At 45.1% G+C, this 25,237-nt stretch overlaps 1 protein-coding gene across 2 annotated transcripts in view; it reads right to left on the reverse strand.

Annotated features, from left to right (window-relative positions):
- The window catches only part of LAMB2 (laminin subunit beta 2), a 301,168-nt gene that overhangs the window by 54,955 nt on the left and 220,976 nt on the right, over positions 1 to 25,237 (reverse strand). For both annotated transcript variants that reach the window (XM_078661826.1, XM_078661827.1), the window contains 4 exons: positions 21,045 to 21,269; positions 17,292 to 17,509; positions 11,857 to 11,953; positions 6,804 to 7,176 (listed from right to left, as the gene is read on the reverse strand). In XM_078661826.1, the coding sequence (XP_078517952.1) occupies positions 6,804 to 7,176; positions 11,857 to 11,953; positions 17,292 to 17,509; positions 21,045 to 21,269 (913 nt within the window). The remainder of the gene's footprint in view (positions 1 to 6,803; positions 7,177 to 11,856; positions 11,954 to 17,291; positions 17,510 to 21,044; positions 21,270 to 25,237) is intronic.

The following is a 25,237-nucleotide window of genomic DNA, read 5'->3' on the forward strand; positions in this document are numbered from 1 at the left end:
TTTTCTAGATTCTAGTCCATAGAAATTGTCTTCCATGCACCCGTAGACAATATTTTTTTAAATCTTGTATTTTCAGTGATATGACCACCGAAGGCCCTGATTTTATATTAAAAACAGAGCTTTGGACTATACCATTTCCAGCTGAAATTTAATATTTCTCTCAATGTGTTCCCATACCTGGTGTGTCACGCAGTTCGGTGCTTACTTTCCCTCCATGTTAAAGAACAGTAGATGTAGAAGGTGGTCTGAACTCAGTATATGCCGTGGGCGGGGATGTTGGGGTGTGTTTGAAATTTGAGGCAGTAACATTCCAGCACAATCGGGAGTACCCATTGATCAGAGATGATGTTTTTCCCCTGAAGTAGGAAGTGCCTCAGCCTTCCCCCGACACGTGTTATGTGGATGGAGGAAGGAAAGGGGAGTTACTTTTTGGCAGTATGGGAGCCCCTTGCATGAACTCTCCTGCATTTACAATACCCATTTCCTTTATAGGGGCTCTTTGTAAGGACTTAGGCTGCTAGGGGTCCTAAAAGGATGGCTGGTATTGCTGATAAGGAGGTCTCTGGTATGTGCCCCTTGGTTTAGAACCTCCTATAGTCTGCTGCTTCCTGAAGGCTAACCTGGGACTGGAGATCTGTAAGGGCACCCATGCACTTACCTATGTCTTTAACCTTTATTTACTCGAGCACCTAGTCCATCTGTGGTTCCGTCAGAAGGTACATTTAAAAGGTGTTGTTGCATATTGTAACTAAACCCTGACACCAGAAGTCAGGCATGTCTGCAAAGTAAGATGCTGGTATTAGTGCCCCTCGCTGCAGTGTGCCCTGCGTCAAGGAAACACTTGTTATCGGTGTTACTAATAGTTCGTATTGTATCTGAGGAGGAGGCCCATCAAGTTGGCAAGACAACAATGTGTGCCTGCCCTAATGTGCTCCCCATTTGCCTGCTGCAACAATCTCTTTAGGGTCCATGTCAGGTGAGAGACCTTTCTATGGGGAGTATGAACTAACAACTATCCGCCTCCTAATGTAAGCTGAGGCATCTGGAGCAGGATTGCATGTGTTTTTTATTAATGGGTTACCACCGTGGCCATAACTGGTTTCTTGTCATTCCAATTAGCCAAACTATTCAACCTCCTAAGCATCAGTAAATAGTGAACTGTGAGTTCAGTTTTGGATATTGTTTGGAGACGAGAGAGGTCCTCATCCTCCACCGTATGTAGTTTTACGCGGTGACACTCTGATACCTTGTGAATAATTGGATGGTGTACAGATGGGTCATCTGGTGGGGATGGTTTGGAAGGGTAGGACTCCAAATCATGGTCATCCTGTGGATCTATGACGTAATCTTCCCATTGGTCGCCCCCTCACCCCCGTGGCTTAAACGGTACGTTGTTTGGGTCCTGGGGACAATTAGGACTACCTGAATCTGAATCCTGCGGCTCAGATAGATGTGAGGGTGGAGGGAGAGGTGGTGATTAAGGAGGGGCATGGATGGTTGAGGTGGGACGCGTGTAGGACTCTTAGTTAAGTCTTGAACCATTATTGGGCTTAAGGGCACTGGAGGAGAACACCCTATCTACTCCTCAAAAGGGATTATATGATTATGATTATGATTATCCGACCAAGTTCTGTTGCTGGTGGATTGGCAGGAATTTTGCCAGTGTCTTCTTTTTTCAGGCAGAACATCTTCCAGCTTCTCAAAGGTGCAATCCCCTGAAATGTCTAATCTTGGCGTTGAGGTAGGTTTTGCCATCGGCCTTGGTGCAGGTTGTGGAGTGGGCCTTGGAGGGGGCTTTGGCTCAGAAAGTTTTTAATGGCAGCTTGTTACCTACGCTGATGTAATTTCAACTCTGAATGTGACTTTTTGGTGCCTCAGTGCTAAGGGGGCAACACAGAGTGGTGAATTCTGGTGCCCTTGGATGGAGCCTTGTAGGTGCTGACGCAAGTTCTTCGGTCCGGGGTGTCCTGGCTGAATGTGCTGGGCCTGAAGCTTTATGCGGTTTCCGGTTCTGCTCTTGGCTCGGTGTCTCACTCCATGGGAGCTGTGCTCTGAGATTAACCTTCAAGAGCATGCAGCTTGAAATTTGACTTTTGCCCCAAGGCTGGCATGGGTTGCATCACTGACTTGAGGAACTCAAACTTCTCCTCGATGTCACAGCTCTTGGAGACGCGTGCCTCTGGATCATCCAGTGCTTGGTGTGACAGATCGTCTCTTTCTTCTGGGTGCCCGGCATGTTGTACGTCTCTGACAACACTTGCTGCTGCATATTGTGGTGTGCCATCCTTCAATACTCCAATTCCAGAGAGTCTTCTTACAGCGGAAGGCAAGACAGGCATTGCAGGATATCCCAAAGTGCTCTGTGGAGAGGCAGAGGTTGCAGACCTAATGGTAGTCGTCCCAGGTGTATTTACATTACACCTAGCATAAAAGTGGAATTGAGTGCGATCCATAATGTTGTCCTAGGTACATTTTTGAGAGTCCCTTAGTAGAGTTGGAAGGAAATGGCTGCTTGAGGCCGCAATGCATTCTAGGTACCTTGCGTGTTGGCCATCACTTCCAAAGATGCATCGATGTGAACAGAAGGCTTCCTTGATGCAATCAGTTGTATTTCAACACAGAGCTGAGAAGGGAGCTGCTGGACCCGAAGCGGATCTGAAAAAATCTTATTCTAAATGCATTGATTTTGGAGCAGCGTTCCCCACTGACTGAACCAGATGGTGGTAGAAACAATCTGAGGTGGAGCCAGTGTACGGTGGCATTGTGGACAAAGGGTGGAGTCACAACCGGTCTTGTAACTAGAACTTCTTAGAAGAGAAACAAGTTGCAAATGTCTGGGCTCAACACTAGATGGCAGAAGTATGCAGAGGATGTGTATATACAGCCACAAATGCTATGAACACACATAACATTCTGGCAGTGATATTGCCAGTGTAGTAGTTGAGTGAGGACAGACATTCCATAAAAAATGCATTTTTTGTTTTCTTATTAATTTTGGTGCTGGTTGACGAATCTGCATGAAACCTTCCACCAAAAAAATGTTCATCCACTTTAGCTCCTCCATTACATCTTTCACATGGATTCATCAAGTGAGGGCCATGAAAAAAAACTTAATTTTTTCCCCGAAACGTTGATTTGTCTTTTTAATTCCCATAGGAAAGTTTGCTCTCTGATTTGTCAGAAAGTTAGACCTTTACTCAGACCGCCTGCTTTTCATTATTTGTTGTAAATCTCTTTGGTAGTTTTAGTGAAACTAGCATCTCACGAGGTGCTCGGTGGGCTTGATGGGGTTAAACACTAAAAAAGGTATGATATTTGGAGTATTGTTGTCCAGATATGCTCTGATTAGTCTATTTAAAGTGAATAGGTCGATCGTATATAACAGATTTTAGTCACTATGCAAACTGTTAGTTCCTGGTACCATATCAATTTTAGGAATTGTGGTGCGCGTTAACGTGACTTTGCCCTTTGGAAAATACTGATCCTCTGCTGGGATTTGATGAACCATGTTTGAGAGAAAACCTTTTTTTCCACATGATTTTTTCATAGAGATTATGGAAGGTGGCCCAGAATCTGAAATGAGAGCACATTTTCTATAGGTTCACACTATTCTCCTCAGCCATGTGAGAACAAAGTCTGATATTCTGAGTAAAACATACTTGCAACTGCAGAAACATCCTGTCCAATGATTGCGCAGGGTTTTATTATTGCTACACCACAGAGTTCTAACAAACAACTAGCGCGCTAACATTGTGTATTCAGGACAAAGGCGAGGCTCTCCCCTGAGTGCCATTTTGGTGGAATGGGAGCTGCTGAAATGCCATGTTGCTGGAAAAGGAGCTGTTGAATTTAAAGTCTTGCCTGAGGAGAAGGCTGAAGTAAATGAGCACTTAGATGTTAATGCAGGTATGAAACTAGTGGGTTCAACATGATGGGATGGTATGAATATTTTAAGTAATTTGAGGCATAAAATACTTTTTTAAGGGGCTAAAAATAGTTAAAGAGGGAGACGTCTCCATACACACATCAACCCCTTTCCTCGTGTGTTCACTGACCCTACCCACATTCTCAGTTGCATAGCAGCTCCTTAATTTTAAAACAGTAAACATTTTGGTAGACAAGCTATGGGCGCAGCATTGGTTTGTCGCCTGCAAGGGGAAGCCCGCGGAGGATTGAGTGCGAGCCCCGGTGCTACCGCGCTGCGCATGGCCAGAGGCTGTGCGCAATGGGGCTTGACCTCCTGTTTAGGGTTGGGTGCAGGCCTGGCCTTCAGGCCAGAACACCCTGAAATTAACTGAAAAAAAGTTTAAGGTGTTGTGATAGATAGATGTTGAAATGAGACAAGAAATCACATTAAAAATAGACAAAAAACACTCAAATAACCCAGTTATAGTTCAGTCAATTAACTTGTGAGCCCATCATGCATTGCTTATGACCTCACATATTACATCGTTCATGACATGTTAAATGATGTCCTTGATGACATCACACATTAGATTTAAAGGACAATATTGTTCAAATGACTGATTACCACTGTCCCCAAGGAAATATGTGAGGTCATAAGCAGTGCATGTTGGGTGAGCAAGTTATAGCTAACGGACTAATCTAAAACTGGTATATTTCAATGTAAAACGTCTACTGTTTATGGACTGCTCAGAAGCAGCCACGCGATTGCTGAATAATGTCTATATTCGGACCCTTATAAAAAGAACAAAGAGGCCACAACTTCATCAAATTCTATGTTAGATTTAGGGATAAGAGCCTGATTTATAGTCTGGTGGAGTGGATGGGTTAATCCACCACAAACCTGACGGATATCCTGTCCATCTTATAACAAGAGCCTTATAAGCTATGGCACTGATTCCAAGGGCCTTATAACCTTTGGCATTTATAATAAGTCGAACAGTATTTATCGTCACGTTTGTGATGCAGTAAGTCATCAGTCAAACTGTAAATAGGGCCCTAGGTCTTCTCCTCTTGCATACATAATTTTAGGATATGTAGCCCAAGAGGCAGTTTGGTGCAGTATTCTGTTTGCCAAACTGTTAGCTCGCCTGTTTCATTGTAAGCCAGAAAGATCGCCATGTTTCGACCATCGGAGATTCAGTGGCTCTGCCATTGGAAACAACGGACCAAAGGCCGGTTGGATGTTGGTCCATTAGTTATAGTTAATAGAGTCAGATAATCAACCCTAGTTAGGGCAGACATTCTAATGTTATTTTTCTTGTTGTAGACCAACTAGGGAAACAATTATCCCCACACGGTCAGAGAAAATGCCCATGGTGTCGTGGCCATTTGTTTTTGATTTTCAAAAACAATGTCCAACTTTGATTTGCAGCAGCATACAACATGACCCCCGGTGAGCAAAGTTTCAGCGCCTTCCGAGGAACTGTCATGGTGGCGTCTCTTCTCAAGGACAGAGATTTCAGCCAGGCTGGTGAGGATCTCTAAATATGGCAGAGGAACATCCGCTAGTGTGGTGGCCATCTTCCACGGTGGCAGTGGATATGACTACCACCAATCCCACAGGAGAGCAAGCCGTTAGCCAAGCCTTGGTTAAGGCAGTAGGTTTCTAATTATTGTTACAAGTAAGTGGATATTTCATAGATTTGCATGCTTTAAGCAACAGCAGTAACATTGAGAGGGCACTGAACAAAAATGAAGTAGGCTTGACAAACATGTAGTCTTCGGGTCAGATTTTAAAGTTTGACGGACAGAGTAGACTCTGCCAGGGTGACAGAGGACATTACATCCACCACCCTAGCAGACTAGCCCAGTGGGGTTCACTGTACATTGATATAAACCTCTGTTATGGCTGTTCCTGTTACGGTACAACACATTTGGTTGACTGCATAGTTGGCTTTAATGGTCATTCACCAAACTTTAACAAAGTTTTTGTTTCTCAAAAGAAGCCCCCCAAGAGTGGGAGTTTGTTACTTAAAAACAAATAACTAATCACCCCCACAACTTGGGAGCTTTCCATGTGCTGTTTACATTATTGTTTTTTACTGTCCCCGGTTTCACCTGACAGTGATGGACAGAAACACAGACATCACCTCATCTACCCTAAATAGGGCAGGGGTGTAATGCCCTTCCTTTGATGGCCTTAAATCTGTCGGGCCACCAAAGGATGCCTTCCACCAATGGAACTATTGGGGGCAGACAGCTAGGCCAGTAAGACCTGCTATTTTAAGTTAGTCCAATAAATGTATTAAGATGTGACCTATTGTTTTACTTCTTTGCATGACGGAACTCTTCAACACATCATTCTTTGACCTTCTTAAAATTATTTTCATAAAAATTATTTGGGGAACTGATTTGCAAAACAAACCTTCCATTTGACATAGGTCGCTTTAAGTTCACTTCACCCACCTAAGCTCCTTTAATAAATATCAAGAGGGAACAGCACCAGCTGAGTGGTGGCTAAAGAGTTGGTGGCAAGCACAAGCAGTGGGGGACTGCTCTGCGTCCAGTGCAGAGGCTGGCTAAGCCAGGACCTGCAGGCCTGAATGCTCCACCACTTATTTCCTGCTGGTGCAAAGTAAGCTGGTATTGATAGCTCAGTGCTGCAGAGATTTGAGCATAACCACCTTGTCTGTGGTTCGATGCACCACAGAAGGGACACTGCCCTTTGATTTTCCTGTGGTTGATAAAATGAGTACTATTTAGTTGAGGTGTATTAACACCTACTTGCTCTGCAAGAGACAATTATTTTTCTGTGTGAGCTAAACAAAATGTCAATAAAAGTCAATACTGATAAAAAAGAATTAATATGAGGCGTGGAAGATGACTTCCTGCATCACCTGAGGTCATCTATGATTTTCATCAGTTTGGTCACAGCCTCCACCGTGGCATTGCGGGCATTCACAATGCCCTGCGCTGTCGCGAGCTTCTCCTCGAGGTCCCGGAAGTTCTCCTCGTAGATGCCTGTGATGCCAGTCTGCTGGATGTCCTTTGCACGCTGGACCAGGGCCCTGGTGCGGGCAGCCAGGTCCTGGATAATGCGGTCCCAGTCTCCAAAGCACTGGTGGCAAGGTTGGCAGTTAGGGAACTCCCCAGAGAACCCGCGGGCACATTGGTCACAGCGGACTCCCGACACACCTTGGCGGCAGGTGCAGTGGCCACTGGCCCTGTTGCATTGTGAGGCCTCAATCCCTCTGTGATCACAGTCGCATGCTGGCAAAAAGAAACAAAATATAGATCATGAATCGGCATAACTTGATGTGGATAATACGCATAAAGGCAATGGGAATAATGAAAAGCTACTTACCTGTAACATTTTCTCACACAGGGATTTGCTTCCGTAATTCATAGGGCCCGATTCACAGAACTAACTTAAGACAAAATCCTAAACTTACTACCATTTTGGTATTCACAGAAGGCACTCACTCCTTTTGGTATTCACAGAAGGCACTCACTCATTTTGGTATTCACAGAAGGCACTTACTCATTTTGGTATTCACAGAAGGCACTTAGAGGCCGATTCACAGAACTAACCTAAGACAAAATCCTAAACTTACTACTTTTGGTATTCACAGAAGTTAGGATTTTGTCTTAAGACAAACTTAAGACAGACTCAAGACAGACTTAAGACAGACTTAAGACAGACTTAAGTCTTAAGTCTGTCTTAAGTCTGTCTTAAGTTTGTCTTAAGACAAACTTAAGAAAAAATCCTAACTTCTGTGAATACCAAAAGTAGTAAGTTTAGGATTTTGTCTTAAGTTAGTTCTGTGAATCGGGCCCTTACTCATTTCGGTATTCACAGAAGTTAGGACTCCTAACTTTAGGACTCCTAAATGTTTTTCTGTATAACACTTTTTATTTGTTTGTATATATATTGAAATGGTTTGTTGTTGTGATCGGTACTTTTATGAATTTTATGAAATTCGAATAAAGGTCTTTTGAACTTGAACCTCTAAACTGATTTACAAGGATGGGCTAAAGGCTTATCATGCCAACTGTAAACGGGCCAAAGCTGCTTACATTACCTCTACCATCACCTCAGTGCAGAATTGTCCTCGGACTCTTTTTGCCACTGTTAAGAAACTTACAGGTGCTGACACTGTTCCCGCGTTGCCGGCTCTAGATGGCATACACTGTAATAACATTGCGGACTTTTTTGTTTCGAAGGTTCAGGGCATTCACCAATCCCTAGCTTCTATTTCACCTTCTATGGATTCTTCCTTGCTTGGCTTCTGTTGTAATGTCCCTGCTCCTCCCACTGAGTTTCTGTACAACTGGAAATTATTTGATGATGTGTCTTTTCTATCATGCCTAAAAAGCATTAGGTCAGGCTCTCCTCGGGACCCTGTCCCCATGAAGATACTAAAGCAACTCGACCTTGAACCACGTAGATTTCTAATGAGGCTACTCAACATCTCCCTCAGTGAATCGCGTGTTGAACAGGTTTGGAAACATGCCATGGTCGTTCCCTTACAAAAAAAATCTGGTGTGGACATTACTAACCTGGCCAACTTTAGGCCTATATCCCTGCTGCCAGCTTGTTCTAAAATACTAGAACGCCATATTAACATCCAGCTAAATGAGTTTGTTCAAAAAACAGGATATCTTCATCCATCCCAATCAGGCTTTCGCGCCAACTATTCCACCGAATCCGCACTTCTGGGGGTGACTGAGCGACTCCGACACGGTATTGATAGCGGTGAGACCTTTGCGCTTATCCTTTTGGATTTAAGCGCGGCTTTTGATACCGTGTCGCACTCTATTCTACTGGAGTCCCTTCACTCCCTCGGTGTTGCTGGATCTGCGCTTGCCTGGTTGGCCTCATTTCTTAATGAGCGTACATTCCAGGTTTTTTCAAACAAAGCTGAATCGGCGATCTGTCCATCTGCGTACGGCGTCCCTCAGGGGTCTATATTGAGCCCTTTGTTGTTCAATATTTACATCAGACCCCTTGCTTCTATCGTTGAGGACGCCGGTCTGTCCATATACTCATATGCAGACGATACGCAGATTGTGTTTTCCCTGTCTGGCAGCAGGGTCCAGGATACCTCTGCCCTTAAAATCGGCCTTTCTCGGGTAGCTGCCTGGATGCAGGCTAATCTGTTAAAACTTAACGGTGAAAAGACCGAGGTTATTATACTTGGCAAACACAAAGATCTGTGGGGCTCCAGACACTGGCCCAGTGACATGGGTCCATTGCCTACCCCCGTGCCAGTTGCTCGTAACCTCGGCTTTCTAATCGACGAGAAACTCTCGATGCGACAGCAGGCAACTAAGGTCGCTGCAATCTGCTTTAATACCTTACGCTGGTTGCAGAAGATCCTATGGATGTTGCCTGAGTCCACTCGTCGAATGGTTGTTCAGGCTCTTGTAATGTCCCGTATCGACTACGGTAATGTGCTTTATTTGGGAGCCGATAAAGCCACTATGAATGTTCTCCAGGTTGTACAGAACTCAGCTGCCCGCCTGTTGTGCAATGTCCCACGAAGAATGTCTGCTACGCAAGCCCTGTGTGACCTTCATTGGTTAAAAATTCCCGACCGCGTGGCTTTCAAAACTTTGTGTCTTCTGTTCAAGATTCGCCAGGGCTCTGCCCCCACTTATCTGCACAATCTTGTTCAGGATTACCAGCCCTGTCGTCCCCTCAGGTCATCTAATCAAGCCAACCTTGTAGTTCCTAGAATTCGTTTGGCAAAAATGGGAGGCCGCTCATTTGCCCATTTGGGGCCGAAGATGTGGAATGCTCTTCCGCTGGCGCTAAAAATGGAGACTAATCTTTTTGCTTTTCGCAAAAAATTGAAAACTTTGTTGTTTAACTGATCACAGCTCTGTGTATTCTTTATTCAGCAATCACCTGTCTTTTCTTCTTCAGTCTGTCCCTGGCGCCGGGAAACCCATTACGGGTAGCTGTGCGCAATATAAATTTAATAATAAATAAATAAATAAATAAACTTGACTCCTAAATGCCTTCTGTGAATACCAAAAGTCTTAAAGTTAGGATTTTTCTCAGTTTAGGAGTAGTAAAGTTAGAACTCCTAACTTCTGTGAATATCGAAATGAGTAAGTGCCTTCTGTGAATACCAAAATGGTAGTAAGTTTTGGATTTTGTCTTAAGTTGGTTCTGTGAATCAGGCCCATAGACTTTAGAAATCTTCATCACCATCATTCCATGATCTTCATGATGCTGGGAATGTTTTTGTAAAGGGAACGCTGCTAGAAAGAATTACAGGCCAAATGTATGAAGCCGTTTTGCAGTTGTAAATGGCCCGAGTCTCAGAATCAAAGCCATTTGCAACAGCAAAAAGGTATTTTGGTATGTAAGAAACCCAAATTGCGTTTCTGTAACACATTACCGAACCTCAATTACGGTTTGCAACTACAAACCAGTTTGGTATGTAATTTGGGCATGTTTAGGGCATCCCTTTCAACTACCGAATTGCTGTGGAATATATAAATGTTTTGCCACCGTAATCCTGTCACAAAACAACAATATATTATCGTCTACTGAAACAGGAACAGTAAGGGGTGCCCAAAGGACCTCTTTCCTTTGTGAATGTTGAAAAAAAAATATTTTTTAAGTGTACCACTGCCTACACCTACAAAATGTTACTTACAAGTTTAATTTTGAGGAAAAAGGATTACATTTTTTTTAATGCTTTATTTAAAAGAAGTCACAGACTTGGTGGTCTGCTAACCTCAGAAGGCCACCATCCCTGTGATGGCTGTGAATCATAGTGGGTAGCAATTTGTGACCGACCTCATTAATATTCTTGAGTTAGGCTGAATGGCGGCCCACTATGAAACATGATTTTGTGAATCCTCCTATAAGGACATAGCTAGGTCAGTTTGCAAGAACAGAATGGATTTGGTAAAAGCCGGTGCACAATACGCGACCCCTTTTACCGAATCCATTCTTAGTACATCTAGCCCTATATGTTAGAGAAGGAACAGTTACTACCTGTGACATTAGTTTTCTAACAAGGGCATCTTTGCTGGGTGCTTTTGGAAACAGTTCCAAGTCATTGATGTCGCCCCAGAAAGAGGACAGGAGTTGTTTTTCTAAAGGTTATGTTTCCAGAAGATCTCAGGCAAGCGTAACAAGCACCTAAATGTACTATATAAACTTTCACTCCAGGCCAATATTTAGTGGATAAGAATAGCAGTGTGCAGGTATCAGTGAATGACAGGCGTGAACGATGAAGAGCGCGGGACATCAAATCATAGGGGAGCGTTCATTACTCTGCCAAATAGAAGAGCAGACCAACTGGAAGAAGGGTTGCTTTTGAACAAGATAGCTAACAAAGGTCGCCGTATGGCTTTTCGACTGTAAATGTTAGCGCCCATTACATAATGTGATCATAGAATTTCCTACAGCTCTGGTTAAGGGTAATAACTGGTGGCTATTGCACAGAGGCTGTAATTGGGCAACCGGCCCTACAAATATGGCACACAATGTAAGTGATACAAAATGGCACTTTGTGCTTCCGTCACGAAGGCCTTATGAGGTCCTCCTGAGGGAAGCGCACAGTGCCATGGAGTTTGTTGAACGGTCAAAGGCGCAGATGCAACCTCAGCCAGATTCCATTCTGCTCCCATGGTGTTTGCGGAAACACAGATTTTAGGCTACACTGGAAGAAAGGACCTTAACAGAACCTTTGAGGGAAGACAGTTGTGTTGGTCATGGGCTCTGTGGTAGTGGTGAATTGCTGCACGGTGGCTCACCACTGGCGTTTGGGATGCACCAGTGTGTCTAAAATAATCCAGTAGAAAGATAGGCAAGTCCACCTCTGTGGTAATGTCAGTTAAAAAACACAAATGATAGGGTGTTACTTACGTCAGGCACATTTCTAATAGCAAACATGGTTACGATTGCTGCCACTTTCAAGGACTCACCTCTGCACTGAGTATTCGGGTCTCCCCAGTAGTTCTCCTGGCAGTCTGCGCAGGTGCGCCCCCCAAAGCCCGGCCGGCACTGGCACTTGCCGGTGAACTGAAAGAGAGCACATAGCTTTCACTTAGCAAACTGAGGCAACAGAGCCACGTGAGGACTAATCGTTCATTACACTCATGGGTGAATTGGGCGCTGCCCTGTAGGCCATCTGGCGTGGCGCTGCTCAGATCTCTGTCTCTCAAGTTATGTTTATGAATGCACACAACATAACACAAGGCATCCAAAATGATGTTCTCATGTGTACAGTTTTTGTGTTACTGTACCCTTTGCAAGTAAGGGCCAGATGTATGAAGCTCAAATGGGTTCGCAAATTTTGGCCTTCGCAAACTCATTGGAGCAAAATGGTATATATATGTAGCAAATTTCAGTGCAAAATAAGGAATCGCAAATTTGCGATTCCTTATTTTGCGATTGCATTTAAGGAATCTCAAAATTTGCAATTCCTTAAATGCAATGTAGGAAGAAAAAAAAAATTGGTAATTGTCCCTAAGGAATCGCAAATTACCACCAACTTCAAGTTGGTGGTAATTTGTGAATTTCTTGAAAAATGCCCATTTTTGCATTTTTCAAAGTGTCATGTGATGCACATACATGCCCTTAGGGCATGTATGTGCAGCACATGTGCACCCATGCTTATTTCAGGGGTGCAACAGGGTGTCCTTTGGACACCCCTGCACCCTTGAAATTATTCTCAATTTGCGATTGCACTGAATTGTGAACACCGCTGCACCCAACCAACCTGCCTTGGTTGCCCAACGTATGCAGGGCACTGTCCGGCGCCAGACAGGGAACCTAACCTGAGTGAGTCCCTGAACAGCGGAGGTTCGGCAAAGTGCCTGGACTGCAGTAAGGCCCTGTGCCCTTCCTCCTGCCTTCCAAGCAAATAGAGAATCTCATTTTAGTATTTGCCTTTGCTTGTGCTTTTTTCTAGTACATGAAACGTACGCGACAAGCTCAGCTCGAGAGTAAGGGACAAAATGCTAGTCAAATCCGAGGCTTAAAATGTTGGATGCCGAAAAGAGCACCTTTTTTCAGGAATGCCTTACATTTTTTACAAATCCCCCACAACTGCTATGGGGCAAACACCTTGGGGTCAGTCCAGCTGTGGAAATTGTTTTCACAGTGCAAAACTCTCAAATCAGAGCTGACTCTGAAGGTTCCACATGGCTAGAAAAAAAGTTTAGCCCTAATCCAGCTATCACATTGTGTAAACACATTTAAAAAATAAATAAATAAATAAATAAATAAATAAATATGTTAATTAACTGGATAATTTTTGCAGGTTTTAAAAAATATACCCAAAAGTGTTAACCCTTTAAATCCTGCCTTGCATCTTTTTAAATGTAAATATCTCCAAAACTTTTGGACGGATTTACACCAAATCCAAAAAAACATGCTTTCTGAGGAAAGTTCTACCAGTTCAACCTTGCTTTATCTTTCAGCAACATTTCTATTTGAGCTAAAATAAAAAAAACATTTGCAATGCAATAGGTATCGCATTTGTGAGACTTAAAGATACTGCTTTTTAAACAGAAAAGCAGGAACTATGCTCAAACATAAAGCGCTTAATTACAAAAAGGGGGTGGTGATGGACAGAGTATCTGAGTTAATCAGAACACTCCTACCCAGTCAACAGATCAGGGCTTGATCCATCACCGTTTTTTAGCTCACTGCACCATCCCAGTTCAGAACCTGGCTATATGCAAATTAGTCTGTCCCTGGCCCAGTGCATCATGGGAACAGGGCAGACCAAACTACCAAGCCAATTCTTCACTGGAAAGGAAACAAGCTTCCGGGGACCGGTTTCTGGCATTACAGCCGTCTTCGGCCCGGCTTGCTTGAATCCTGATGGTGCAATGAGCAAGGGACTCATGTCTGAGCATACCCTTCCACACTCATGGTGGCCAAAATAATTACAAAAAGGGAGTGGTGATGGACAGAGTATCTGAGTTAATCAGAACACTCCTACCCAGTCAACAGATCAGGGCTTGATCCATCACCGTTTTTTAGCTCACTGCACCATCCCAGTTCAGAACCTGGCTATATGCAAATTAGTCTGTCCCTGACCCAGTGCATCATGGGAACAGGGCAGACCAAACTACCAAGCCAATTCTTCAATGGAAAGGAAACAAGCTTCCGGGGACCGGTTTCTTGCATTACAGCCATCTTCGGCCTGGCTTGCTTGAATCCTGATGGTGCAATGAGCAAGGGACTCATGTCTGAGCATACCCTTCCACACTCATGGTGGCCAAAATAATTACAAAAAGGGGGTGGTGTTGGACAGAGTATCTGAGTTAATCAGAACACTCCTACCCAGTCAACAGATCAGGGCTTGATCCATCACCGTTCTTTAGCTCACTGCACCATCCCAGTTCAGAACCTGGCTATATGCAAATTAGTCTGTCCCTGGCCCAGTGCATCATGGGAACAGGGCAGACCAAACTACCAAGCCAATTCTTACACTGGAAAGGAAACAAGCTTCCGGGGACCGGTTTCTGGCATTACAGCCGTCTTCGGCCCGGCTTGCTTGAATCCTGATGGTGCAATGAGCAAGGGACACATGTCTGAGCATACCCTTCCACACTCATGGTGGCCAAAATAATTACAAAAAGGGGGTGGTGATGGACAGAGTATCTGAGTTAATCAGAACACTCCTACCCAGTCAACAGATCAGGGCTTGATCCATCACCGTTTTTTAGCTCACTGCACCATCCCAGTTCAGAACCTGGCTATATGCAAATTAGTCTGTCCCTGGCCCAGTGCATCATGGGAACAGGGCAGACCAAACTACCAAGCCAATTCTTCACTGGAAAGGAAACAAGCTTCCGGGGACCGGTTTCTGGCATTACAGCCGTCTTCGGCCCGGCTTGCTTGAATCCTGATGGTGCAATGAGCAAGGGACTCATGTCTGAGCATACCCTTCCACACTCATGGTGGCCAAAATAATTACAAAAAGGGGGTGGTGATGGACAGAGTATCTGAGTTAATCAGAACACTCCTACCCAGTCAACAGATCAGGGCTTGATCCATCACCGTTTTTTAGCTCACTGCACCATCCCAGTTCAGAACCTGGCTATATGCAAATTAGTCTGTCCCTGGCCCAGTGCATCATGGGAACAGGGCAGACCAAATTACCAAGCTAATTCTTCACTGGAAAGGAAACAAGCTTCCGGGGAACGGTTTCTGGCATTACAGCCGTCTTCGGCCCGGCTTGCTTGAATCCTGATGGTGCAATGAGCAAGGGACTCATGTCTGAGCATACCCTTCCACACTCATGGTGGCCAAAATAATTACAAAAAGGGGGTGGTGATGGACAGAGTATCTGAGTTAATCAGAACACTCCTACCCAGTCAACAGATCAGGGCTTGATCCATCACCGTTTTTTAGCTCACTGCACCATCCCAGTTCAGAACCTGGCTATATGCAAATTAGTCTGTCCCTGGCCCAGTGCATCATGGGAACAGGGCAGACCAAACTACCAAGCCAATTCTTCACTGGAAAGGAAACAAGCTTGAATCCTGATGGTGCAATGAGCAAGGGCCACCATGAGTGTGGAAGGGTATACTCAGATGTGAGTCCCTTGCTCATTGCACCATCAGGATTCAAGCAAGCCGGGCCGAAGACGGCTGAAATGCCAGAAACCGGTCCCCGGAAGCTTGTTTCCTTCCCAGTGTAAGAATTGGCTTTTGTAGTCTGGTCTGCCCTGTTCCCATGATGCACTGGGCCAGGGACAGACTAATTTGCATACAGCCAGGTTCTGAAACTGGGATGGTGCAATGAGCTAAAAAACGGTGTTGGATCTAGCCCTGATCTCTTGACTGGGTGAGAGTATTCTGCTTAATTCAGAGACTCTGTCCATCACCACCCCTTGTTGTAAATAATTTTGTCCACACTAAGCGTGGAAGGGTATTCTCAGATGTGAGTCCCTTGCTCATTGCACCATCAGGATTCAAGCAAGCCGGGCCGAAGACGGCTGAAATGCCAGAAACCGGTCCCCGGAAGCTTGTTTCCTTCCCAGTGTAAGAATTGGCTTTTGTAGTCTGGTCTGCCCTGTTCCCATGATGCACTGGGCCAGGGACAGACTAATTTGCATACAGCCAGGTTCTGAAACTGGGATGGTGAATGAGCTAAAAAACGGTGTTGGATCTAGCCCTGATCTCTTGACTGGGTGAGAGTATTCTGCTTAATTCAGAGACTCTGTCCATCACCACCCCTTGTTGTAAATAATTTTGTCCACCCTAAGCGTGGAAGGGTATACTCAGATGTGAGTCCCTTGCTCATTGCACCATCAGGATTGAAGCAAGCCGGGCCGAAGACGGCTGAAATGCCAGAAACCGGTCCCCGGAAGCTTGTTTCCTTCCCAGTGTAAGAATTGGCTTTTGTAGTCTGGTCTGCCCTGTTCCCATGATGCACTGGGCCAGGGACAGACTAATTTGCATACAGCCAGGTTCTGAAACTGGGATGGTGCAATGAGCTAAAAAAACGGTGTTGGATCTAGCCCTGATCTCTTGACTGGGTGAGAGTATTCTGCTTAATTCAGAGACTCTGTCCCTCACCACCCCTTGTTGCAAACATAAAGCGCAGCACCCATGTTGTAGATATAAAAGCGGGCGCTATGTTAAAACATAAAGCACGGTGCACCTGCACAGTAATTAACCAATAATGAAGAAAGCGGGTGCCGTGCTAAAATATAAAGCGTGGCACCTGTGCATGGCGGCCCATGAAGCGGGCACCATAGTGATAAAAAAAAATGAAACCGTGCACTGTGCTTGTCGCAGTGGTGATAGAATATCACTAACACACAAAAAAGTAGTCCCTAAACGAAACACATAAACACTTACAGCGTAACAAAACTGTATTTGGCTGATGCCTCTTGCGATAAAACGGAAGTGATGTATTGGGAGGGCCAACCAATAAGGAGCCAGGAAAGAAGAGCAACGCAGTAGATAATCAATGGCAAGCGGCAGGTGGGATTACACTCTGTATACTGCTTGCAGCAGGTCTTGCAGACAGCGCATGCGTGCTGGCTATGCTCGACCTAAAAATGATACACTTTTTCTCCTCTTCCCTCCACACTTTCTTTTTTGTGGACTGATCTTCACAAAACTTGCCATGCTGGAACTTAGCTGATTGAGTTGATAGATTGCCAAGTTTCGTGCACTGATTCCAAAGTTATAAGCAAACCAAAAACAGCATTTCAATGTCAAGAGCCGCTGACCCATAACTACATGGTCCTGACCGACACTGTGTAACATATGATAGGCTTTAAGACTATATGCCAATGAATTATATAAGAGGCAGATACCAGCTGTCTAGTGCTGGATGCCCCTGGCAGATGCAGTGATATGTGTCTTTCGTGAGTATACGTGTGCCTTACCTCATTACACTTTCCGCTGACAGAGTTGTTGGGGTCGCAGCTGCAGGACGCACACCCCTTACCGCTGGCCAGGTTCCAGAAGTTGGGACTGCAGCGATCACAGCTCTGGCCTTGCACATGTGGCAGACACTGGCACTGCCCTCTGGTTCTGTCACAGACACACTCATCCTGGGAGGCACACTGGCTGCGGTCAGTGCCCAGGAAGTTACAGACGCATTCTGGAAATTCAAGAAAAAAGGACGTAGCTGAAATGAATAGGAAAGATATTGGCGTGCCTTGTTCTGCACTGTAGAGTGTGCTAAGCAGGCTCCGCCCACACTATACTCATGCCCTCTGCAGTTGTTCAGGGTGCATCAGTCTCAGCTGATCCAGCACTCAGAGGCGAATCCATCCGACTGGTACATACTGCCGCATGTATGACGGTACAACGCGTACCATTACAACGCGTCCCTTTACGACGCAGTTTTAACAACGCAAGTCGTTACAACGACTTGCGTTGGGGGGGCGCTGATAGTGAATAGTTTAATTTACTATTCCAACACCAGTCCCCGTGGATAGTAGGGAAGGTGTTGGATAGTAAATTAAACTACCGCCTATCCTAGAGCGCCCTCCAGCGAAAGTCGTTGTAACAACTTTCGTTGTTAAAGCTGCGTCGTAACGGTACCGCGTTGTACCAGTTACGTTGTAAAGGATGTTTCCCCATACGGCCCCATGAGGTCACAACAGGAAATAGGAAAAGATTTAAAACACTAAAAGTGGACAATTAACTTTCCTTTGTAGAGGACAGAATTACTCCTGCTTTTAAAAGGACCAATTACAAGTGATTCCAATTTAAATCAATTACCCATACAGTCAGATCAGGGCCTCATTGGATCGAGGTAAAAGGAGCAAAAATGCCTTCAGGGAACTCTTTTCATTTACCTAGGCTTGTCTTATAAGTGTGTTTGTTTTAAGGCACTGTATATGTGTCTGCTTGTGTATTTTAAGGCACTCATAAAGGCACACATAGAACACACTTTTGTTAAGTACAGGAATTCTACCCCACCATGTGCTGTAGATGAACTCCCCTCATTGTAAGACAGCTATGAAAACTGACCACTACAAGCGTGAATGTATGAAACCTCTTAACACCCACAGCCAGGGGACCCCCTGGAATTCCTACAATTCATACTCAACCAAAACCAAACCCACAGCAGGCACCAGGCATGCTTTCACATGCTCCCCACACCCATGTGCACACATGCACAATCACACACACACACACAGACTAAGTAGGAATGTTGCTGCAGACCCATAGCAGGCACCAGGCATGCTTTCACATGCTACCCACACCCATGTGCACACATACACAATCACACACACACACAGACTCAGTAGGAATGTTGCTGCAGACCCATAGCAGGCACCAGGCATGCTTTCACATGCTCCCCAAATCCATGTGCACACATACACAAACACACACACACACACACAGAATAAGTAGGAATGTTGCTGCAGACTCATAGCAGGCACCAGGCATGCTTTCACATGCTCCCCACATCCATGTGCACACATATACAAACACACACACACACACACACACACACACAGAATCAGTAGGAATGTTGCTGCAGACCCATAGCAGGCACCAGGCATGCTTTCACACGCTCCTGACACCCATGTGTACACATACACAAGCATACACACAGAATCAGTAGGAATGTTGCTGCAGACCCATAGCAGGCACCAGGCATGCTTTCACATGCTTCCTACACCCATGTGCACACATACACAAACACACACACACACAGAATCAGTAGGAATGTTACTGCAGACCCATAGCAGGCACCAGACATGTTTTCACATGCTCCCCTCATCCATGTGCACACATACACAAACACACACAGAATAAGTAGGAATGTTGCTGCAGACCCATAGCAGGCACCAGACATGCTTTCACATGCTTCTCACACCCATGTGCACACATACACAAACACACACCCACAGAATAAGTAGGAATGTTGCTGCAGACCCATAGCAGGCACCAGGCATGCTTTCACATGCTCCTGACACCCATGTGCACACATATACAAGCACACACACACTGAACCAATAGGAATGTTGCTGCAGACCCATAGCAGGCACCAGGCATGCTTTCACATGCTCCTGACACCCATGTGCACACATACACAAACACACACACACAGAATCAGTAGGAATGTTGTTGCAGACCCATAGCAGGCACCAGGCATGCTTTCACATGCTCCTGACATCCATGTGCACACATATACAAACACACACACACACACACACACACACAGAGCCACACACACACACAGAGCCACACACACCGACAGAGCCACACACACACACACATACATAAACACACACACACACACACAATAAGTAGGAATATTGCTGCAGACCCATAGCAGGCACCAGGCATGCTTTCACATGCTCCTGACACCCATGTGCACACATACACAAACACACACACACACACACACACACACACACACACACACAATAAGTAAGAATGTTGCTGCAGACCCATAGAAGGCACCAGTCATGCTTTCACATGCTTCCCACACCCATGTGCACACATATACAAGCACACACACACACAGAACCAGTAGGAATGTTGCTGCAGACCCATAGCGGGCACCAGGCATGCTTTCACATGCTCCTGACACCCATGTACACACATACACAAACACACACACACACACACACCCCCCCCCCACACACACACACACACACAATAAGTAAGAATGTTGCTGCAGACCCATAGCAGGCACCAGTCATGCTTTCACATGCTTCCCACACCCATGTGCACACATACACACACACACACACACACACACACACACAATAAGTAAGAATGTTGCTGCAGACCCATAGCAGGCACCAGTCATGCTTTCACATGCTTCCCACACCCATGTGCACACATACACACACACACACACAATAAGTAAGAATGTTGCTGCAGACCCATAGCAGGCACCAGTCATGCTTTCACATGCTTCCCACACCCATGTGCACACATACACACACACACACACACACACAATAAGTAAGAATGTTGCTGCAGACCCATAGCAGGCACCAGTCATGTTTTCACATGCTTTCCACACCCATGTGCACACATACACACACACACACAATAAGTAAGAATGTTGCTGCAGACCCATAGCAGGCACCAGTCATGTTTTCACATGCTTCCCACACCCATGTGCACACATACACACACACACACACACACACACACAATAAGTAAGAATGTTGCTGCAGGCCCATAGCAGGCACCAGGCATGCTTTCACATGCTCCTGACACCCATGTGCACACATACATAAACAGACTCACACACACACAAAGACACACACACACACAATAAGTAAGAATGTTGCTGCAGGCCCATAGCAGGCACCAGGCATGCTTTCACATGCTCCTGACACCCATGTGCACACATACATAAACAGACACACACACACACACAAAGACACACACACACACACACACACACAGAATAAGTAAGAATGTTGCTGCAGACCCATATCTGGCACCAGGCATGTTTTCACATGCTTCCCACACCCAGGTGCACACATATACAAGCACACACACACACAGAATCAGTAGGAATGTTGCTGCAGACCCATAGCAGGCACCAGGACATGCTTTCACATGCTTCCCACACCCATGTGCACACATATACAAGCACACACACACAGAACCAGTAGGAATGTTGCTGCAGATGGTTCCTGCTCCTCACTTACTTCGGCAGCTCCTCCGGGAGGCGTCTCCGTAGAAGCCCAGCTGGCAGTGTTCACAGTGAGTTCCCTCTGTGTGGAACTGGCATTTCAAGCACAGCCCAGTCCGACGGTCACAGGCACCAGGGTCGGTCATGTCAATGTTGTTGTTGCACTGGCACGGCAGACACCTACCGCCAGCCTGGAATGGATTCCCGTAGTAGCCGGGGGCACACTCGTCACAGCGTGACCCTGTGGAGGCACAGATACAGTCTTCAATTTCTCATTCTGGTTTAATACATTATTTTGCACCCGGCGACTCAACACCGCAGAGTCACTAAGATTGACCAGGTGCAATCAGTCGAACACGTAAGTTGCCATGTTTATGCTTTATGTGCCTGATATCTCCTCTTTTCCTCTCACTGTGAGTGCAGTGGAGGAGACTTAGGGCCTTATTACGATCTTGACGGATGGGATACTCAGTCACAAAAGTGACGGATATCCAGTCGGCCATATTTCAATTTCATTATATCCTATGGAACTTGTAATACGGCGGATGGAATATCCATCACGTTTGTGTCTGAGTATCCCACCCGTCAAGATCGCAATCAGACCCATAGTCTGTGAAACCAGGAAACTGGAGTTCTTATTGAAGCTTCCACACTTGACCAAACTGTGTGATCCTGGATCATTCCCTTTAAGCCTCTGCATTTTATGTCTCTCTTCTGCTAACACTGGCAGCTCTTAGAAGCAAACCAACACCAGTATTAAGTGCTAGGTAGAAAGTCTGGGCCGGATTTACAGCCCCTTGAGCCTTCTTGTGCCACCATTGCGGTTTTTTTTTACACAACGGCGGCGCAAATAATACGGCTAATTTACAACGTGACACATCTAGGATGATGCGTCCTGTTGTAAAGCCCTGCGTCACATTATACCTGCACCAGGTGCAATGTATGGAGGCTAGGCGTTCCCATGCAAAAAGCTATGTAGAACTGACACAGTGAAATTTACTCGAGAAACCTTACAGGTGTAAGGTGTGTCTCTTGAGCACGCCAGAATCAAACTAAAGGGATAAGTATCAACAGATCTTTACTCCATAAAGTAATGAAAGTTTATATTGCCATCCATTTATTCAAAATGTTCATTTATCCAAACAGAATCAGTATGCTGTTCCAATTAAATTCTTGGTTGCATAATAGTAACGCAAATCATGAGATATCAGCTGTAGACATCATCCTTCTATACAGTGCATATTGACCCCAATGCATTTCGAGCCTGGCTTGGCTCTTCTTCAGGGGGTTAAATGTCTAAAAAAAGAGCAAACAATGCAAAACTTAAAGTAAATACAGGACCCGAGGCTATAGTCACTTAATCAAAAGAACAGTAGGATAAAAAATTGTACAAGCCAAGTAACGTGTTTAGAGAAAAAAGAAAAGAGAAAGAAACAGTGTAAACCACGATGCTACACCTGATAATATCAAAGGTATGCGGAGAGCAAAAACGGAAGAGTGATGTTAATACCTAAAGTTAAACAAGAAGCGTGACTTACAAAATGGTGACTGAAATAACAAGCAGGAAAAAACATCCGGAATTACTTATGCGGGGAGAAAGTGTGCTGCCCATAGAAGAAACACAGTCCAGCTGGGTAAATAATTGGTAACCAACTAAAATAAAGTCAACATGCCGTTCAATACTAGTGTAAAAGTAAAAACTAAACATGTGAGTAGAGAACACAAGGTACATCGGACCGAAGACTCACCGATGCACCGCGTACGAAGCTAACAGAACGCCATGGAACGAACCCGAATCCAGGAAGCGTGTAGAATCACCGTGTATAGTGAGTGCGTATAGAAATAGGAAAAATCCGATGTTTTTGGTATATTTACTTTGTACACTCCTGTTTAGTCTCAGAGCTTCTGGTACGACATTTTTACCCCCCAGTCACTTTTTTTGTTTCGTCTTTCGGGACCACGTTAGCCCGTTTTCACTTGCGCTTGTCCTCCGTGTCGCACACTACAGGAACCATTTCCTCTCTGCAGTCCTATTTCTATATGCAATCACTATACACGGTGATTCTACACGCTTCCTGGATTCGGGTTCGTTCCATGGCGTTCTGTTAGCTTCGTACGCGGTGCATCGGTATATATGCCCAGGTCAGGTGACCACTCTCTAAGACGGGAAAAGTCAGCTCCGCCTTTCTTCTGGAAGGTTCCAGGAGCTTCCCCACTCTACCTATGGACAGGGGATGGGTGGCTGGCATTGCAACATTGTATGGGGATCCAGCCTGCTCCTGGCAACTAGGGTGCTACACTAAAAATACCACGCTGCAGTAGCAGGGGCCAGTGGCAGCCATGTTTGAAGTAGAGAGCACCTGCACCCTAACACAGATTAGCTATGAAAAGGTGCCCGAAGACCTATGGGCCAACAAAAAGAAGGTGGGAAAAATGAGGCAAGGGCAAAAAATCACAGGGAAAGACCACCCTAGGGCTGACAGGTCTAACACTCCCCAACAAGTGGACACAGTTCGATTGACCTGCTGCGTCATGGCCAGTGACGTATCAATGATCACGCCCAGAATACGGGCTGATTTTACAGGCACAGGACATACTCCCAAAGAGGGGGGCCACCAGTCACTGGACCATATGTTTTGTTCTTTACCGAAGATCAGGACCTCGGTTTTCTCTCCGTTCAGCTTCAGTGAATTTAGAATCATCCATTCGGAGACTGCCTGCATGCAGTTCCTGAAGCTGAACGCGGAGGTACTCACCGAGTGGGAGAGGGACACCATGATCTGCGTGTCATCGGCGTATGACACCACCTCCATCCCGTGCGATCTTACTAACCTGGCAAGTGGGGCCACATAGATGTTAAAAAGGGTCGGACTCAATGCCGACCCCTGTGGGACCCCACAATGCACAGGCTTAGCAGGGGAGAGGAACTCTCCTAGCTTGACCCTCTGCTCTCATGATTTGCGTTACTATTATGCAACCAAGAATTTATTGGAACAGCATACTGCTTCTGTTTGGATGAATTAACATTTTGAATAAATGGATGGCAATATAAACATTCATTACTTTTTGGAGTAAAGATCTGTTGACACTTATCCCTGTAGTTTGATTCTGGCGTGCTGAAGAGACACACCTTACACCTGTAAGGTTTCTCGAGTATTTAAGCACAGCACCTCTTGGGCGGGAGGTGAACCTCTTGAGCACCCTCACCTTAATTATTTAGATTTTAAATTTTTTGCTACCTACATGAACTAGTGAGTGCAGCGGACCCCCACTCTTGTGACAGTGAGATTTACAACATTTCACTGCATCACTCTACTCCTTCACTGTGTTAAAATCCCTACGTCTGCTCAGACCAGGCGTAAGGAATGACGCAGGGCTTTTTGAATGGGACTCACTCATCTGTTGTGGCACATTGCTGGAGTTGCGTCACTTTCATGAGCAACTTCAGCAATGCGTTACTTTTGTGCCAACAGATGTGTCACTATTTCTGACGCATCTGTTAATCCTTGCGCCAAGGAGCACTGTATTGTAAATAAAGCTCATCCATGATGGCGCAAGGGCATTTGGCACTTGCGCAATGAACCTAGCGCATCTATGCGGTTGCGTCCGTTCCTTGTAAATCTGCCCCTCAATATTTACACACAGGATTACAAGATCGCTCTGGGCCACGGTCAGAGGTGAAAATAAACATATCCCTTCAATTCCAACAGTTTTAATCTCAAGAAAGGGCTGTGTGATTTCAGAAGTTTATATACCTGAATTAATTACTTTACTTCCTAATGGAGACTTATGTCCTATTTGGCTTAGAAGCGTCTCAACAGCAAAAGCCACTGATTCCCTGTTCTCTACTGAAAATCCTGAGGTAGAAAAAGCAGTAGGAAGTGGGACGTTTTTTAAATAATGTTATAAAGTAACTGAAATCAAGAATTACCTTTTAATCAAATTCATTTTATGTTAAGTGCCTTGGTGATGAGTGTGATATATTATTGCTTAATCCTTTTTAATGAAGACTGAATGGTCTAATAACTAAAAATGCACTTTACTACATTTGTGCTTTCCTGTTTCTTGCATTCTTTTCATAACCACCATCACCGTCAGCTAAGGTAACATTTCTGGATCAGCTTGAGATGTCTACTGGCTTGCCTTTGGATGTAGCCATGGAAGCTTTCTTTCTATTCCTAAAACTCAGGTTATTTTCATACATTTTAT

This window comes from Lissotriton helveticus, chromosome 9 (genome assembly GCF_964261635.1).
Source record: "Lissotriton helveticus chromosome 9, aLisHel1.1, whole genome shotgun sequence".
In the NCBI taxonomy this organism is placed as follows: Eukaryota; Metazoa; Chordata; class Amphibia; order Caudata; family Salamandridae; genus Lissotriton; species Lissotriton helveticus.